Source organism: Peromyscus eremicus, chromosome 4 (assembly GCF_949786415.1).
Source record: "Peromyscus eremicus chromosome 4, PerEre_H2_v1, whole genome shotgun sequence".
Classification (NCBI taxonomy): Eukaryota; Metazoa; Chordata; class Mammalia; order Rodentia; family Cricetidae; genus Peromyscus; species Peromyscus eremicus.
Window position 1 is genome coordinate 52,872,012 of NC_081419.1, and position 18,744 is coordinate 52,890,755.

Below are 18,744 nucleotides of genomic sequence, written 5' to 3' on the forward strand. Positions count from 1 at the left end.
AGCTTGCTATTATTGGTGGGGGAAGGGGAAGAGTCAAGATTTGAGAGTCCTCAGATTTCAAAACAAAACATCTCTCTGCCAAATTTTGGTCAGCCTTTTCAGGACTAAGAAAGATCCCCTAGGCAATTGCACCAGGAGTTCATCAGGCTCCCTTGGGAATTCCACCCTATGCCTTTGGAACCTGGAGCTCAGTCAAGTAAAGCCAGGGCCTGCTTGATACTGATCCCTTTGAAAACGCTCCTAACTCATGGACATAGAAACTAGCTTTTAATTTGAGGAAGAATAATAACCAAGACCAATGCATCTCTAATACTGAATAGTCAATGTTCCAATTCCCTTCCTGGGAAACAAATTTGATTTATACATAAAATATTTTTCAATTAAAAAATTTGCACACAACAATTGGAAGGTAAGAAAGAAGAAGGTCCTGTAGATAGAATGTTTCTGCCTCTGAATGGGCAGGGAGGGAGCGGTACTGAGCCAGGTTTCTGGAGTCCAAGTCTGTATTGAGGTTTTCTCCTCGAAAACAACTGAACAAAGGCAGACCTTAGTGCTGAGACCTTGAGTCCAGAGAGCTGAGAAAGGAAGCAGAAATCAGACTTACTCAGACCCAGGCCCTAAAACAAAACATGCAGGCTTATTTCCTAGATAGATAGGACACTAAAGCATCATGTTTCTTCTCTGTAGTCTGGGATGGAGGAGAATATTCCTAGAGACCAGTTCCAGAAGAAAATTAGCCTAAATATAAAATCTTATCTGTCGGTCCAGCGGTGTTTTCCAAAATGCATCCCCTTTACTGATCCACACAAATTCAAAGATCACGGATGCCTCCTTCCCTAGCTGAAGTACTTGGCAGAATTTTGGAACCAGGATGAGAAACAAATGCCAAAAAGAAATGATACTGAGATCTGATTGCTCAACATTCCCTCGTAGAAACATAAACGCTTCTTCTGAAACGCTGCAGTCCATGCGGCCTCTTGACCAAGAAAGAGGTTTTAAAATGAAAAAGAACGGTTTATTCTGCTGTTCAATCCGTTGATGGCTCTAAAAGCTGAAGGGGGGAAGCTTTTAAGGCCCCAGGGTTCTCCCCTAGGGAGGCAGGCTAGGGAGGCTTCCTGGATGCGAGCTAGTGGAGGAGAAATCCAGAATCGTTGTAAATATTCATGTCTGGTGGTGGGGGAGGGAGGTGTGCCCCATCACTGGCCTCTCCCAGCTGCATCCACTCCCCTCAGTGGTGGTGGGGGGGCACAGCACCCGTCCGACCGTCCTTGGACAAAGGTGATCTCCCCACATTTTTTTGTTTTGTTTTCCAGTCTCTACTTAAGAAATCTTTTCCGTAGGCTCCGCGGGGAAGGGACTGGCTCTGGGTGTTCCCCACACACACCACCACCTCCCCTGCTTTTCTCTTCTTTCGTTTCCTAAAAGAGCATAAATAATTAAAGTTTGGCAGGGAGGAAAAGCTTTCTTGCAGAACTGTAGTGGTAATAAATGAAATGACTCAGAATCCCTTTCCCAGTCAGCTTTTACGAGAGCTGCCAGACAGTGTCTGTTCACGTTCTCCAGATACCAGGGGCGCCCTGACAAAGTTAAGGTCAAGTTAGTGTCTTATCTTGGGTGGCTCAAAATTACCGCATCGCGTCTACGCGCTGCGCAGAAAGCTATCGTTCTCGGAGCTGCTGGCCGAGCCCCGCAAGGCCGTGTGTGCTCCCTGTGGTTCGGGGTAGGACTCCATAAGCAAGGACGAGGACACAACCGGGGTCTTCACGGTAGGTTCTCTGGCGAAACGCGCGGGCCCAACGGCTGTGGATTTTCCTGTTGTTGTTGTTTTGTGTGTGTGTGTTTTCCGGGTGGGGACCAGGGCAGAGAGCTGGGGGCTAAACAGCAAAGCAGTCTGGGCCACGAATGAATGCTCTGGGTGCTGTGTGGGGGGCGACTTGCACGTTAAGGCGCGCGGAGGGGGGGTGCATCGCCCCTTCCCCAATGCGCCAGTGCGCCGCTGCAGATGGCGCACCCTCCCCTGCCAAAGCACGGCTCCCGCCGGAGCTGCGGTCGCCATGTCGTTGAACTTGAATGGTTCGTCCTTTCCATTTCCCTCTTCGGCGGCCAGCAGACTTCACTTTAGGGGTGACGGTGTGCCTTACAACCCACTCGGTGGGGTGAGCAGAGGGAAGGTGCGGAAAATTTTTTGCATCCTAAGGCATGCAAAGATTGGGGGACCCCGCCGCTGCCTCCCGTCCTAAGCGACCCCAGGAACACTGTGCAGTGTCTGGGGAGCCATTTTAGGAGACAGATCCAGGGGCGTCGACCAGGAGTCAGAAAGGGAGAGACTTAGACGAGGATGGAGATAGGAAGATAGATAAAAATGCGGTATGGGGCGGGGGGGGGGGGGCGCTCTGGGCTAGGAGAATGGTGCCAGCAGGACCCTGGGTGGGGGTGGAAGATGCAGGGAGGGGTCACATAGGATGCACAGCTGGGGTGAGAGAAAGCTTGGTGAGCTCCAGTCATCTCTGCCACAGACCTGTTGGCGCAATGTTGGGGGGAGGGGGGGAAGCAGACGTGGGAGGGGGCGGATGAAAGAGAGGAATGGAGAAAGGGGGGAGGAGAAAAAGAGGAAGGGGCGACATCAGCTAGAAAACAGATATTAACTCAGAACACTCGCCTTTTCTCTGTCAGTCGGCTTGGTGCACAGAGAGCACTGGACCCGAACTGTAGCGGCCTGGGGAAGGGGAGGGGACCAGCACACGGCCAGAGCGGCCTAACCAGGGCATAGGGCCTCTGTGCGGGGTTTCCTGGGAAGAGGAATACTGAGAAAAGAGACAAGCTGCTGCCTTTGGTGTTGGGATTTGGATTTGGGGATAGACTAGGGGCCGGTAAGCTGGAGGTGGGAGTCCAGGCCTCTTCTGGACTCCAGGGCGCAGCGGGTTGCTGCAGCTGGAAGAGAGGGAGGCCTTGGAGCAAGTGGATGCGGGCCTGAAAAGTCTAGTCGGAGCCAGGTGGTAGGTTCCAGTGGGGAGGCAGAAGCTCTCCAGAGAGCCCCTGGAGAGCCAACCGATCTCCACGGGAGTTGTGACCATCAAACCCAGGGGCTCCAGAGGAGTCCTGGGGGTATGGCACGAAATTGCTCAGGCCTTAGTGGGGCTCCAACACAGTGAAAGGTCTGAGGGACCTGAATACAGAAGAGGGTGAGAAGGGCTGAAACACCAAGGGCTTGTCTGTGGGCGGTGAGTAGGGCCCTTGTGCCTGTGAGGGTAGGACTTCACTTTCTTTTGTTCATCAGACCCCCGAGCTTTTAAGGGGGAGAGAGAGAGAGAGAGAGAGAGAGAGAGAGAGAGAGAGAGAGAGAGAGGATGAGAGGATGAGGGGACTGAAAGACTGGGGAAAGGAGAGAAAGCGAGTCCGAGACTGAGGCGATGAAAGGAAAAAAGAAGAAGACAAGAGAGAGAAAGGCAGTCGACTAGTGAAGAGTAAGAAAGAAAGGAGGGATGGGGACCAGGCGAAAAATCTGGAAGAGAAAGGGCGGAGTGGCACCGAGGCCCAGGCCAAGCCTAGCGCCCGAGAGGGGGTGGTTTTTCCAGGGTCTGCACTCCTGTCCCTGGTATCAGAACCCCAGAGAGTCAAATCGCTACCAGCCGGAACGCTCTCCGCGGAGAAATATGTAAATCAGGGCTCTCTGCGCCCTGGAGAGTGTCGCAATTACGCCCCTTGAACAAGAAGCAACAAGCTCCCAGCCGGTGAGCTACAGAGGGTGGCTGCGTCGGTCGCGGGGGAGGGAGCGGCTGCAGGAAAGGTGGGGGTGGGAACCTCACACCCTCACACCTAGTCCCCTGTGCCAGGGCCGGGGCTCCCCCCACCGCTCTCCGCTGCTCTCCCTTCCCCCCTTCCTCCCCCTCCTTCTCCCTCCCTCCTCCTCCCCTCCGGCCTAGGTCCGGGTACTTAAAGCAGCGCGGGCGGGCTAAGGCGGGCGGGCGGCCCAGTCCGGTGGCGGCAGATGCACCCAGCGGTGGCAGCCGCCGGCGGCGCGCAGGTGACCGGCCTGCAGCGCAGCCTGGTCAGGGAGTGCCCTGGGAGAGCTGGCAGGAGCTGGAGACCGATCCGCCCCCAGCGTGCGCGCGTCTCGGCGCCAGGAGCCGTCCCGGGGCGTGTTGGCGAGCGCTGATATAGATATAAGGACATTTCTCTCCATGGCGTCACGTGACATAATTACCACCAGAATCAATCAAGATGAATTGGCACGTCAGCGCCCGGTGGGGATTTTTGCTTAGTTGATCCTGGCCCAAGCCTCTTGTGCAATCGATGGCTCAGGTTGGAGGCGCGGGGAGCGGCCCGAGCTTGCCGGCGTGCACGCCGCGCAGCCATGAACGACTTTGACGAGTGCGGCCCGAGCGCAGCCAGCATGTACCTGCCGGGCTGCGCCTACTACGTGGCCCCGTCGGACTTCGCCAGCAAGCCGTCGTTCCTCTCGCAGCCGTCCTCCTGCCAGATGACTTTCCCCTACTCGTCCAACCTGGCGCCGCACGTCCAGCCCGTGCGGGAGGTGGCCTTTCGCGACTACGGCCTGGAGCGCGCCAAGTGGCCGTACCGTGGCGGCGGCGGCGGCGGCGCGGGGGGCGGCGGCGGGGGCGGCCCCGGCGGGGGTGGCGGCGGCTCCGGGGGCTACGCTCCCTACTACGCCGCGGCGGCGGCGGCGGCGGCGGCGGCGGCAGCGGCGGAGGAAGCGGCCATGCAGCGGGATCTGCTCCCGCCGGGCGGCCGCCGGCCAGACGTGCTCTTCAAGGCTCCCGAGCCGGTGTGTGGCGCTCCCGGGCCGCCGCACGGTCCCGCGGCCGCCGCCTCCAACTTCTACAGCGCCGTGGGTCGCAACGGCATCCTGCCCCAGGGCTTTGATCAGTTCTACGAGGCGGCGCCGGGACCCCCCTTCGCCGGCCCGCAGCCCCAGCCCGCGCCCGCGCCGCCGCAGCCCGAGGGCGCCGCTGACAAGGGCGACCCCAAGGCCGGGGCTGGTGGCGGCGGGGGCAGTCCCCTGCGCCAAGGCGACTCCCGGCCCGGAGCCCAAGGGGGCGGCGGAAGGCGGCGGTGGCGAAGTCGAGGGCCCCCCGGGGGAGGCGGGGGCCGAGAAGAGCGGAGGCACAGGTAGGCGCCCGGCGCGGGCCTAGGGGCTGGCCCGGGGCAGTGGCGGGGGAGGGGGGTGCGGCGGGGACCTCCCTCTGCTTGCGCCGTTTTATGTGCTACTTTATAAGCATTCGAGGGGGTTTATACATCCTATAAGATTTCCCGGGTCGTTGTAAAGCGTGTTTATGATAGGAAACCAATTTAGGTGGGCTTAAGGTAGACTTCGAAGAGGACATTAATCGCGGTGGAGAGCTTTCCCCCTATTTGGGTGGGGGTGGGTGGGTTGGGGACCTTTGAGGAGAGAAGGACATTGGGAGCCAGTTGGTGAGTGGGAACAGGGGAGTCTCCTGCCTTTCAGGGAGGGGGTAGGTGATCTTCGAACTGGACTTAATCCAAGTGTCTGGCTGACGCTCCGCTCTGAGTGGAGCAGATGCCTCTGGTGGGCGCGCTCCTGTCTCTTCTCCCTCGGGGCTCCAGTTTAGAACCTGCCTTGCCCTCTTTTTTCCTATCTCAGTGCCAGGCTGAAGTGTGTGTGTGTGTGTGTGTGTGTGTGTGTGTGTGTGTGTGTAGCGTGTGTGTGTGTGTGTGTGTGTGTGTGTGTCCGGGCGTGAACACATGTCCACGCCCGCACTCTCCTGTGCCCGCCCATATATCATCCCCCACGACGCAGGCAGGGCCTTTCAACGGCGGCAAGGGACGTCCCTACCCCGGCCGAGGCCTGGCCCTAGCTCAGTGGCCAGAGCGGGTGGGGGCCAGCAGCAGCTTCTCTCACCCCTTGGTCTCTTTGCCTTCCAGTGGCCCCCCAGAGGTCCCGGAAAAAGCGCTGCCCCTACACCAAGTACCAGATCCGCGAACTGGAACGCGAGTTTTTCTTTAATGTATACATAAACAAAGAGAAAAGACTCCAACTCTCTCGGATGCTCAACCTCACTGACCGGCAAGTCAAAATCTGGTTCCAGAATCGCAGGATGAAAGAAAAGAAACTGAACAGAGACCGTCTGCAGTATTTCACTGGAAACCCCTTATTTTGAGAGCTCCAGGAAGCGCCCCCTCCCCAGAGCCCCACTCACCCACCCTCCTCCCCACAGCCTGCCCTCCGCAGGCCCAATGTCCTTGGGTTCAATGACGCCTCTTCTCTGTGGAACTTCACGATTCCTTCTGGCGGTCAACTCGGGACCTCCCAGCGACCACTGCAGCCTGAGGACGAGGCCGGGGACTTGGCCGAGCGGATCCTAATAAGGGGAAAATGGTAAATGCAATCGTCCCTTTACAATTTTACCGCCAGTGTGCTGTTGTTGCCCCTCTCCGAGTCCTGGTGGACGCGGCGGGATCTGTAGGGAGCTAGGCCATGGGGCTAGAAGGAGTCGGTGTTTTGTTTCGAGTTTAAGAAATCCTTTTCTTCCCCCTCAGTGAACACAGATTATTTAAACTCTGGGAAATGTACCTTTGGGCATGAGTCACTGTCTTTTTGTGTGTGAATAAATGGTTTCTAGCAAAATGGAGGTTACAGCTTCAATACACTGCATGGATTTTTACTGTTTGAAGAAGTTTAGTAGCTAATCAGGCTGTCTTAGTGACCAGAACCCTGTTCCCCATGCAACTGAAAGCCTACTGGAGCACTTTTTAATCTCTTTGTAATGGGAGCTGTTCCTTCACACACACACACACACACACACACACACACACACACACACCCTCTAGGCTACACTGGCTTTAAAAATCATGTTGGTGTTGCATTTCTGAATGGGTGATGAGATCCAGCAATGCTGGTTGCCTTTTTTTCCAGGCAAGGAGGTTGAAGCAGTAGGAGTCTAAAGAGCAAATTCTCACCCCATCCCCACCCTTAGTCTAATGAACTTGGAATTTCTGGAAAGACAAAACAAAATTTAAAATTAATTAGAAGATCCAAATGATCTCTTAACAAGGTCAAGGAGCCAGAATTCCTTAACAGAAGAAACCTCTATGTGAGCGGGAAGTTTTGTTCAAAGGAAGTTAATAGGTACAGGAGAACATGGGGTCCTTCTGGTGTCATAGTGAGCATGAGGCAGGGAATGGAAGCCCCCCTACACACACACACACACACACACACACACACACACACACACACACACTGGACTAAGGCCAGGGGCTGCTCAACTGCTTCTCACCACATTTATCGCTTTAAGTTAAAGAATGTGGTGAAGGCTGCACTGCACTTTATGTCACAGGGCCAAGCCAGGCTGTTTACAAAACCTTGAACTGTCTAGACAACACCATAAAAGCCAAAGTTCTAAACAGCTTAATTGGGTTATATTATACACCTTCTGGTGGGCCCGAAAGAGATTTCCGCAATGTGCAATAAACGGGAGACGTGAGAAAAGCGTCCCTCTCTCTGAAAAGAGTGAAGTGGGTCTTATGACTCTTAACCTCTCAGAAACCCAAAGTCAAAATATAAATCCATACGATGCATGGCATCCCAGGCCTCACCTGAGGAAGTATGCTTTTTGAAATATACATTTTTTTAATTGCTGAAGCTTTTGGGGGGTAAAGAAAAACATAAGTGCATAAGTGTATGCCTTTGAACTTCCAAAATGTCAAGGTCATCACCTTTAACCTCTCTGAATAATTAGGCGCCTTAAAGTTCTTCTGTGATTTCTAACCACCACCCACTCTCATAATACATGCTCACACATCCAGACCCATGCACATATTTATGACCATACAGAATCATACTGGGGGTTCACCATAAATCTAAGAAAATTCCTAATTTCAAGATCAATAACCTTAATTTCCCTCCAAACATTGGAGTAATTCAATAGCAATTGACTTCTTAGGAAAAAAAATAAAAACACTTGTTAGATCAAAATGCCTATTAACTATTAGTAGAGCTAGGATTACTGAGAATTTTGGAGGCTCTTAGAGAGTTTCTCTTTGCTGTAAGGAAGAACTGCAGTCTTTAAAAAGGCATTTAGAGAGTAAGTTCTCATCAGACTTACACCATCCCTAGCATTTGAAAGCAATTTGCCACCCTGTTAAATAAACTCTGGCACTTTCTAAGATATAGAACAAAATAAAAAAAATTATATCGTTTTTTAACACATTTCTCAATCTTTGATAAAAGATGCAATAGAAACAAGTCAGACAATCAAATTATTTCTCTCAGAAAGGGATTATTTTGTTTAGAATCTGGGCACTGGTTTACATGTAAAAGCCCTAATAGTATGATCTTCCTGGGAAATTAAAACTGGTTGGTTTCTTTCTCTCTTTATCTTTCTTCTTTTAACTGCGTCTAAATGAGCAAGCTGTGTGCCAGCCAGCATACTCCAGGCGAACGCCAGAAATACTATTTTCCGTTTGCAAGAACCTCTACAGCCACACGAGGGCGCGCTCACGTTCCAGAAACCTTATTTGCCGAGAGGCTGCGGTACCTTATTTTTTCCAATACTAGATTCTAATAAGGGATCTTGGCCCACCCGTTAGAAACAGCCAGCAGTTAAGGTGTTTGCTGTCTCCTTGTTCTAAGCAGCCATGATTGTGAGAAGTTGTAGAGAGACAGAGAAAAACAGGCAATCAGTCTTCTGAAACAGGGAATCCCCTAAACGTTGTCTCCCTAAAGATAAAGCCGCTGCAAAAAAAAAAAAAAAATTCCTTAGTATATATATAACCTGATGGTGCTGAGAAGCTATTTTAAAAAGACAAATATCTGTGGTTTGAAATACGTCATTGCCACTGCGAGTTAATTAAATTAGGGGAATATCTATTTTCATGTTGGTTTGAGTGTGGAGAGTGATGACAAACCTAAGGTCCCTCCCGTCTCCCCAAAACCGCACGCGTCTTGTGAGCTTTCAAATGGCTGGGATGATTAAAAGGCTTTTGTTTAAGACAGATTAGGGCGTTGGCAACTTAGCTGAGTGTGTTCTTAGAAAAGAAAAAAAAAGAAAGAAACTCCATGAGGACAGTGGGCGTCGTTCTGGGCTGAAGATTTCAGTCCATGCATGGCTTGGTGCTACCCCTGGCTACCCTAGGCGCGGAGAGGGCTTAGAAGCTGGGGTGCGGGTGCCAGACTGGACTGATGCGGTTAGTGGAGGTAGTGGACTCTTTGTGAGGACATTTGGATTTCAAAGTGTTGTGAGTGGAAATGCATTTGAAGTAGCCTGGCATTGTACTTGACGGAATCCGGGCCACCTTTCCTAGTTGCCCGCTGACCTTGAGGTGCGCAGTTTGCTTTGGGCGCTAGCTCCCACAAACAGTTAAAATCGCTCCTGAGATTCACGGGCCCTGCAAAGCCCCGGGCATTGGGAAATGTCTGTGTCCCTCCGCTTGCATCCTTGTCCGCGGTCCAAAAGTGTGAAGACGGGGCTCCCGGACGTGGGCGGCTCAAAGGGAGGATGGCGGATCCCTTTCAGCCCCTAAGTTCCTTGAGAAGAGCCTGCAGCCCCCGGAATTTGCACTGACCTCTGTCTCCCTCCCTCCACTCGCCGGACCTCAGGCTCCGGGGCCGGCCGGTCCGCTAGTTCTCCCGGCCTCCAGGAGCCGGCTTTGGCTTGCGGGAGGCTGGGGCGCCATGACTCCCCGGCTAGGCGCCAGCGAGAGGCGTGGGTGTTCCCCCGCGCGGATACCCGGCTCCGCCTGTCTTGCGGCCAGTCCGGCTTAGCTCTTGTAAAGCGACCTTTCTTAAGGCCTAACCCGGGTTTCAGTTCTCGTGGGGTGAGACCTCCCTCCCCAAATGTCGTTGTGTTCCTTTGTAGGCGGCCCCATCGACCGCGCATCTGGCTGTGCGGGGCCCCTTGGCCTTGGCTGGCGGCCGCCGCGGCGGCCCACGGCTGCTGAGCGGTCTGCAGGGTCAGCCCAGCCGGCTGCGCCTGCCCACCGTGGGCCTGATACAGGCCAGGGGATGGGATCGGGAACTTCGGGGGCTGAAAATCTCCCCATCTTGAGCCGGCTAGGGTGCGTGGGGCTCCTTGACGGCGGCCACCGATCCAGAGGCGCCAAGTTCTCAGATTCCGAAGTAGAAGTCTTTTGTGTCTGTACAGAAAGAGCTTCGGCCCTCTTCGATCCCTTTCACTCATCTCTGCAGACCCCTTACGGAGTCGGTGGTAGTCTCCCAACTGCCCCCGCGATTTCTTTTCCCCCCTGGTGCGACAGTACACAGTGCAACCCAGAGGGGCGCCCTGGGGAGGCAGCTTTTAAATTTGTCCCTACTCATCCTATCTCCAAAGAGTGACAGAATCCAGGGGCGGCCCATAGCTTTAAGTCAGGGAGAGTCTAGGAGCCCATAGGTCCCCTTACTAAGGCCCAGAGCCTCCACCCCATCCTTCCAAAGAAGACAAGAGAGTGCAGATGCAATCCACTTCATTACTATTATGATTACAAATGCTAATTTCTTGCTATGGCGACCTTTTAAATTTTCCCTGGAAAGAACTGTGCCAGGGAGACAGGCGTCTTGTTACAAATAAGGGTATCCATCTCCTTTACGATGCAATATTGACTTATTATTAATACTAATTGCTGTAAATGATCTAAAGATAATTTTTAAAAAACACCAGCCACTACTTTAAACACTAAGCGAAAATAAAAGCTGGCCTTCAAGCTATTGCATTTTCCTCCCGATTGCTTTGTATCAGCTCTAAGGTCTTAAGGCACATTCTCTGTCCTCTCTTACAGTATTTTCATTTTGCTCAAGTTTTTAAATTCTGTAAATCTAACATATTGACAATTTTGGCCGCGAGGACTCAGTCTGAAGGCAGAAATTCGAAAGAGAAAAAAAAATAGAATTTTGCGAGAATAGATTCCATTTTTAAATTGACATGCACAATTTTTTTTCTGCCTTTGAGTGAAGATCCATTTAAACCCTAATTCAATATGAGACGACTTTGAGCTTGAAGCGATAAGGCACTGAAAGAGAAAGACCCACACACAGAGAAGGGAGAGCTGTCTCTCCAACTTCACTGAAGACTTACCAGCTCAGTAAGGAATTGCTTGTTTTTAGACTGGGTGTTTTCTTCGTGTATAAATAAAGATTATGAAAGGGCATTTGATGGGCATAAAATTCCTGATTAGATTGAACAACCCTTCCTTGCTTAGGATTAGGAAAATTGGGCAGTGGAATTCTGGGCAGCTCTCCTGGCCGAGATACAAGGCAACACAATGCTAAAGCGCCAAGCTGGCGTCAGGGTGACTGCCGAGAACCGTGCAGCGGGCACTTTGTCCGGCCCTGGGCACATTTAGCTGTAACTCAGAATTTGATCCCCACAATGCGAAAAGGGAAAATTTGAGGTGCTAATCAGTGGCTGTTAGGTTTGATCAGGATCTTAGCAACCTGGAGGCAAAAGTGTTTTGTTTTTTTTCCCCCCTATGCTTTACTTAACACCTCACACCCCCTCCCCAGCTTAAAAATAGCCAGCCCTGTGGAAAGGTAATGTTTAAGTCTCGGGCTTCACCACCGCGGTGCAGCAGCCAGAGCAGTTAAGAGGCGCCAGGCTTTTAACCTGACAATGATGTTGTATTTGAACAGCTGCGTAAAGGTTTAAAAGGTCTGTCTCATTGCCACCGTGGAGTTTTTTAAAAGGGGTTATTGTTTGGGCGAGGGCACTGAGAGGGGACTAGCCAATCGGTCCCAAGGCCGAAAATAACGTTCAACGCCTGTTTTCACCAGGCCAGGAGAAATTCCTTTAGGGGAGGGAGGGGGACAAAGGACTTTTGGGGGGAATTGAAATGTTTTTGTGAAGGAGCAACTAGGTCCCCCAGATCGCTGAGGCTCTTTAAGGAGCATTGAACCCCAAAGAAATGTTCTGTTGAGGCGGAAACCAGATTTATCCACAAGTTCAGTCCCTGGGCCTGAAATCCAAGGCCAGCCCATTCCTGAGTGAGTGTGGAAGGGAACACAGTTGTCTCCTCCGACTGAGAACTGGTTCACGGTCAGTTTCCGGGTCCGTTTCACTTTCTTGACCGCCTGGGAAGGGGCCCGGAAGGCCGAAGGACAGCTCCCATACACAGGCAGGGCCCCTGGTCCAGGGCAAGTCTTTGGAAATCAAGGTTAAAGCTCCCCGCTGCTGTCCTAAAACCCCGGCTTCCGCAGGGCGCCTCGCCCGCCTGCAACCAGAGAAGGAGGAGGAAGTTGTTCAAGTTTCTCATAAAACTCTGAGTTTCCATGGTGGTGGTGGCAGTGGTTGCTTTTTAATGAGCTGGACCACAACCCCAGACCATATCCTCTTTATAAAACTTTCCCTCACCAGAGGAAACGGAAGACTGAGATTCTCCCATCTCGTTCCCCTTCTGGCCCAAGCAAAACCTTGTCAAAGAATTTTAGGGATTGTCCAAAACTATAAAATTTAACTTGTGACAAAAGTATAGCTTTTAATATTTGACGATTTGTGTTAAAACAAAAATTGACCTTCTTGGTTAGTAGCGAAGAGGAAAAATCAATAGTATAATTTTCAATAATTCATAAAGCGAACGCCATTATGCTAAATCTTAACTATTAATCTTATCCTTTACAAAGTCTCGATTGATTTGTTAATAAAATATCTTCCCGTTTGTGGCAACAGCGGGTATAACTCTTTAAAAACCTTCAGAAGCAAGAAAATTACCAAGTAGCCCAAGAATGTAGATGAGAATTTTATTGATCGCCCTGATTCTTCTTAATATGTATTAATAAATTCCACAACCTTTTGTACCTTGCACTTGTCAGAAACCAATGCTTTTACAAAATCCATAAAAGGAAAACATATTTTTCTTTGCAGAAGACTCAAATGACACCTCTGCTCTGCTCTCTCTTCGCTCTGGCCCGGTTTTCTAAAACTTGTGGAGTCCGAGGGTCAGAGTTTCCCCCTTTCTTTTGAAAAAATATTTTCTTGTGCCCTTCCTTCCTCCCTGTCTTGTATTACGAGGGAAAGGAAATCTCGGTTTAGCTGTCTCTGGGAGCCCGAGGGACGCTTTCCAGGATAGGGAATGGCTGGCGAAGGATTATCACCAAGCTGGAAGCTCCCAGCGGCCGGCCCCTCAAAGGTCAGGGTGTGGTTACTCTGAGAGTCTGGGCTCCAGGAGCTCGTGGGTGCCCAGGGGCCCCGAGTCCGGGCCAAAGGATCGAGGAAGAGGGTAACTACGGGCTGGAACCATCCTCCGGGCTCCGGATCTGCCCAGCTGCGTGGCCTCTCGACCTTCGCGGCCTTTTTCCGCTAGGGCTTACCGCGACACCTTGGTCGTATGTTTGCAGCGGAGAGTTTTTTTTTTCCTTTGGACCCCTAGGGAGGGACGTTTCAGAACCAGAGGAATCGGACTCACCTTCCCAGCTGCCCAGTACTAAGTTAACCAGCCCGCGCCCCTACCCCTTGCTCGGAACCGGCCCTCTTGGGCGCGTTCTGCCTGGGTGTGTGCAGGGAAAACAGTTCGGTGAGCAGGCGCCCCCGCGCTCTGACTTCCCTCAGTGCGCGTGTCCTCCCGGAGGCCCCTCGGATCAAGCCTTTCCTTCCGCCGGCGGGGCCCGGTGGCCGGGTAGGGGACTCGAGTGGGGGCAGGCAGGCCGGCCAAACAAGCCCCGGGAGACCGGCTGGCTGGCCAGCAGCAGAGCTCTGGGCCGGTTGTTTCCAGCGCGCACTATCACCGGCGCTTAGTAGATGTCGCTGTTGTCCGTGCTTACGCGGCCGGCCGGCCGGGCTCTGGAACACGTGACCTGCAAGGAGGCTGCGGCTCAAGGCCATTTTCAAATCTCATTGGCTTGGTTGTCATGTGGTCGGCAGAGGCATCCACAATTACACCGGGAATGTTTTCCTAGAGATGTCAGCCTACAAAGGACACAATCTCTCTTCTTCAAATTCCTCCCCAAAATGTCCTTTCCCAACAGCTCTCCTGCTGCTAATACTTTTTTAGTAGATTCCTTGATCAGTGCCTGCAGGAGTGACAGTTTTTATTCGAGCAGCGCCAGCATGTACATGCCACCACCTAGCGCAGACATGGGGACCTATGGAATGCAAACCTGTGGACTGCTCCCGTCTCTGGCCAAAAGAGAAGTGAACCACCAAAATATGGGTATGAATGTGCATCCTTATATACCTCAAGTAGACAGTTGGACAGACCCGAACAGATCCTGTCGGATAGAGCAACCTGTTACACAGCAGGTCCCCACTTGCTCATTCACCGCCAACATTAAAGAAGAATCCAATTGCTGCATGTATTCTGATAAGCGCAACAAACTCATTTCTGCCGAGGTCCCTTCGTACCAGAGGCTGGTCCCTGAGTCCTGTCCCGTTGAGAACCCCGAGGTTCCTGTCCCTGGATATTTTAGACTGAGTCAGACCTACGCCACCGGGAAAACCCAAGAGTACAATAACAGCCCCGAAGGCAGCTCCACTGTCATGCTCCAGCTCAACCCTCGCGGCGCGGCCAAGCCGCAGCTCTCGGCTGCCCAGCTGCAGATGGAAAAGAAGATGAACGAAACCGCGAGCGGCCAGGAGCCCACCAAAGTCTCCCAAGTGGAGAGCCCCGAGGCCAAAGGCGGCCTTCCAGAAGAGAGGAGCTGCCTGGCTGAGGTCTCCGTGTCCAGTCCCGAAGTGCAGGAGAAGGAAAGCAAAGGTCGGTATGAACAGAGTTGCCACCCCAACGGGGCGCGCAGTCCGGTAAACCCTCGGAAAGGGAGCGCGCTCGGGTGCCCAAAGCCGAGCCCAGGCAGCGGAGCCCAGCGCCCGACTGGCAGGTGCTGCTCCACCCGGCTTTTAGAGGGGAGGTCTCAGCCTCGAGATGGTCCCTGATTCTCCCCGGCTGCTCTGGCCCTCCCGGCCAGTCCTGGCCCCACGCTGATGGCGCCTGGGCAGAGGAAAGGCTTGCCGGGTTTATCTTTCCAGAGCCAGACCCGAAAGGCAACAAAAGAGCTAAAGGGAGACCAGCGGCTTGTAAACAGGGCTCCAGTGGCCCCTCTCCTTTGGCTCAGATTTGCAGCCCCCGGTTTGCTTTGCACCCAGGGATCATTTTAAGGTGGCCTAAGACATCGTGTTTGTGTTCAAGGGTTTGCACCCCGCATCCTGCGATCTCAGAAGGGAAGGAAATGGTTTGGCCTCTTGGTGCTTGGGTGGAGAAAGCAGAGGACTTCTTGCCTTTGCTGGGCTAGGTAACCTTGGCTTTGTCTGGAGAAAGTGCCGCAGGCTTTGCAACCTTATACAAAGAGGGCAAAGGCGGAAGAGGGGGAGAATGGATCTGCATTGCCCACTTAGGGCTGGGATAAGGCAGAGAACCAGGGGTATGGGTTTCTAAAGAAGGGATCGTGCCCACCCCCATGCCTGCGGTCTGTCCCTCAGTGTCTACCGGTGGGCCACAGGGTTACATTTCTGGAGGAATGCTTTTGTGTGAGGGCAAAGAAACACTTTTAAATTGAGGGAATTCTGGGGGGACTGCAACAATGCCCAGGCAGGGTGGAGAAGGTATTCTTGTTTGTTTATCTCTTGAAAGAGTCTGGGTTCCTAAGATCCTGGTTGTGGGACTCCCTGTCTGCCCAGGAGAGGTGGGTAAGCAGTGGCCGACTTGGGGCCCTGGAGCAGCAGGGAGATTGGTAAACTCCTCAAGCTGTGACTTCTGTTCCTGTCCTGTCATGGGCTGACCACTTAGAATGTTGCTGGGGAAAATCTGTGAACTTTACTATTATAGCAACGTTTTGTGCAAGCTAGAAAGTTGTGTGGCAGAGAGAGAGAGAGAGAGAGAGAGAGAGAGAGAGAGAGAGAGAGAGAGAGAGAGGCAACCCCTGGTACAGACTACCCTTCCATTGTATTACTTAAGTATTTAGTTCTCATTTGCTATCAATTTAAAATCCCCTTCATGCCCAACCTTTGTGAGTAATGTTTAATACCATGGTGCATTGTCCAAAGCAGTCTGTCTGCCAGCAGGGTCATGGCCAAGGGTATATATTTGAATGGACTGAGAGAAAAAAAAAATTCTTGATTTTTTTCTTCTCCCTTTAATTTTGTTAGAGGAAATCAAGTCTGATACTCCAACCAGCAATTGGCTCACTGCAAAGAGTGGCAGAAAGAAGAGGTGCCCTTACACTAAGCACCAAACGCTGGAATTAGAAAAAGAGTTCTTGTTCAATATGTACCTCACCCGCGAGCGCCGCCTAGAGATCAGTAAGAGCGTTAACCTCACCGACAGGCAGGTCAAGATTTGGTTTCAAAACCGCCGAATGAAACTCAAGAAGATGAGCCGAGAGAATCGAATCCGAGAACTGACCGCCAACCTCACCTTTTCTTAGGTCTGAGGCCCCAAGTGAGGCCAGGATCCGAGAGGGGGCACCGTGTTCCAGGCCTGAGTGCTGGAGGACTGGGAAGGCGGAAACAAAACCTTCATGGCTCTTTGTGTTTTTTTTTTTTGTTTGTTTTGTTCTGTTCTGTTTTCCTGCTAGAATGTGACTTTGGGGTCATTCTGTTCGTGCTGCAAGTGATCTGTAATCCCTATGAGTATATATATATTAAAAAACCTAGCACGTGTAATTTATTTTTCCATCGTAATGCAGGGTAACTATTACTGCGCATTTTCATTTGGGTCTTAACTTATTGGAACTGTAGAACATCCATCCGACCATCCACTCATCCACCCATCTATCCAACCAGCAATGTGACTTTTCCACGGTTTTCCTCACATAAAAGTTCTCTGTGTGTGGGTTAGCCCATGAACTCATGTCATTTTGAAAACATCCAGTACTTTTAAAAAATTACATATATATTTCAAACGAATAAGAGAACCCACAAGCTTTGGGGGGGAGGGGGACTTTAAAAAGCACATCACAATGTATCTTTTCACAAATGAACTTAGCAATTGTCCTTGGTGAAATGGAGTATTGATGACGTATGCCTTGTAGCCTTTCCCTCGTGGTGCATCTGTGGTTTGATAGAAGTACAACAGCAACCTGTGCTGTGCTCTCTGTGCATGTTCTGACCGCATGTATAATGCAATAAACTCTGGAAATGAGTTTGTTCCCTCTGCTTTCTGAAATGGAAATCCGTGATGGTGGAGACGAACGCCTCTGGGAAGAGTCCCTCCTGACTAAACTGCCTGTTTGGGGCAGTCGGGTAGGGGAGTAAGGGTGGGCAGGAGAAGGAGATAGGAGGGGACGCTGGGAAGGACCTAGGATGCTGGAACATGGCACTGATGGGGTAAGGGAGTGGGTGGTTCAGCCTGGGAGTCTTCATAACTGGGAAGAGTGTCCTCTCCTCTCCCACCCCCTAATCGGTTACTATAATTGCACTCTCAGTGGGGTTAGCTTCCCTCTAGCCTGGGTCTGGTAAGTAAGCCTATGCTCTGTGCTGGATTTTACTTTCAGTTCCCCGTTTGTGTATTTTCGTCTCTGGTTTTTGGTTATGTTATTTTTAATGCTTTCAGTGAGCTCTTGATGACTTCTGGCTGGGGAATCGACCATCAGGGGCTAGGTTGGAACTAGTAATGCCCACCTGGAACCTGCCTGGCCTCCATTACAGGAACAAGCAACAGCTTAGCATGGCACCGGATCCAATTGTGTCCCCCCACCCACCCACCCACCCTTTTCTCATTTCTACCCATCCCAAGCTCAAGACAACCAGGCCCAGTGGAGCCAAGGTTGGGTGAGTTCTCTCATCTTACTTTACCTTGGTTCCTTTCTGAACGGGATTTATGTTCAGCCATTACCTTTCAGTGGCCCACGTGAATTTTTCTTAAGGAAAAAATGGGAATACTCGCCCCACTCAAACCTCTCGCTATTATTACAAAATGCTCGTTGCAGCCACTGTAACTGAGCAGTCAGGTGACTGAAAGAGAATTTGCAAGTGAACATGACTTCCCAACAAGTCCAATGGTCCCTTTACACACATAGATTGGAAAACTCAAGGCAGCTTCTGCGGAATCCGCACCATTGAGCCCAGACTCATCTAGTCCTGTCAGGGAAAGGGAAGAGGTCCTTGTGGGAAGAGGTGACCGAATTCGTTGCCCCAGGTCCGGCCTGTGGTTTCAGCCCATCTTCAAAGACCCATCATAAAACAGGTTTGTTTTTCTTTTTTCTTTTCTTTTTTTCTTTTTTTTTTAAACACAGGCCTTCCCCCCCCCAAAGAACAATCCATGTAGTCTCTCCGAACTTCGGAGCCCCTATCCAAACATTCTTTGGGATGCTCAGTGTTTATTATTTTAAACGTCCTTCCCCAAACCCCAAATCCTCCTAAACTCCAAGACAGATCCCTTGAGAGGCTTATTTCCTGGGGCTGGTGTCTGACTCAATCCTAGCTTGAAAGGACTGGAATAAATTTGTCCTTGATTTACCTTGGATGGGCAAAAGGAGTAATGTTAACCTCTGCGTTTCTCCCAGCGATGCGGGGAGCGCCATTAGTTTCTGATAGGGGGAAACCTGTGCTGCAGGAAAAGGGCAGGGCCCCCTGAAACAAAATCAGAGAGCCTTTCGTAAAGGCAATCAATCAGGCCCTAAGTAGCCATTTACCCCCTTTCTTTCCGGGGCTGGAGGTGGGCTGGGAGCCCTCCAAGGGTGCGCTGGGCAACTTGTAGAGCAAGGAATATACCCTCTCAATCGCCGCCGGCCTGCGGCTTTTGTCTCGGCTCCCAGCCGGGCTTTGTACCATGGATTTGGGAGTGACAATGGGCATTTCTCTCAGATTCAAGGCTGCCCGGCCTTACCTCTGAAGCCAAGGGGGGAAA

General features: G+C 51.7%; 2 protein-coding genes across 2 annotated transcripts; both read left to right on the plus strand.

The window, feature by feature from the left end:
* Positions 1-4,347: 4,347 nt before the first annotated feature.
* On the plus strand, positions 4,348-16,154 carry LOC131909252 (homeobox protein Hox-D11-like). Its single transcript, XM_059260725.1, is given in 4 exon segments — positions 4,348-5,017; positions 5,019-5,130; positions 5,905-6,358; positions 16,044-16,154. Coding segments are annotated over 3 exon segments (1,011 nt in total). The 5' UTR covers positions 4,348-4,354; the 3' UTR covers positions 6,141-6,358; positions 16,044-16,154.
* Hoxd10 (homeobox D10) lies at positions 10,064-17,037 on the plus strand. The gene is made up of 2 exons (XM_059260722.1): positions 10,064-14,658; positions 16,044-17,037. The coding sequence occupies exons 1-2, from the start codon at positions 13,704-13,706 to the stop codon at positions 16,319-16,321; spliced, it is 1,233 nt and encodes a 410-aa protein (XP_059116705.1). The 5' UTR covers positions 10,064-13,703; the 3' UTR covers positions 16,322-17,037.
* Positions 17,038-18,744: the final 1,707 nt, after the last annotated feature.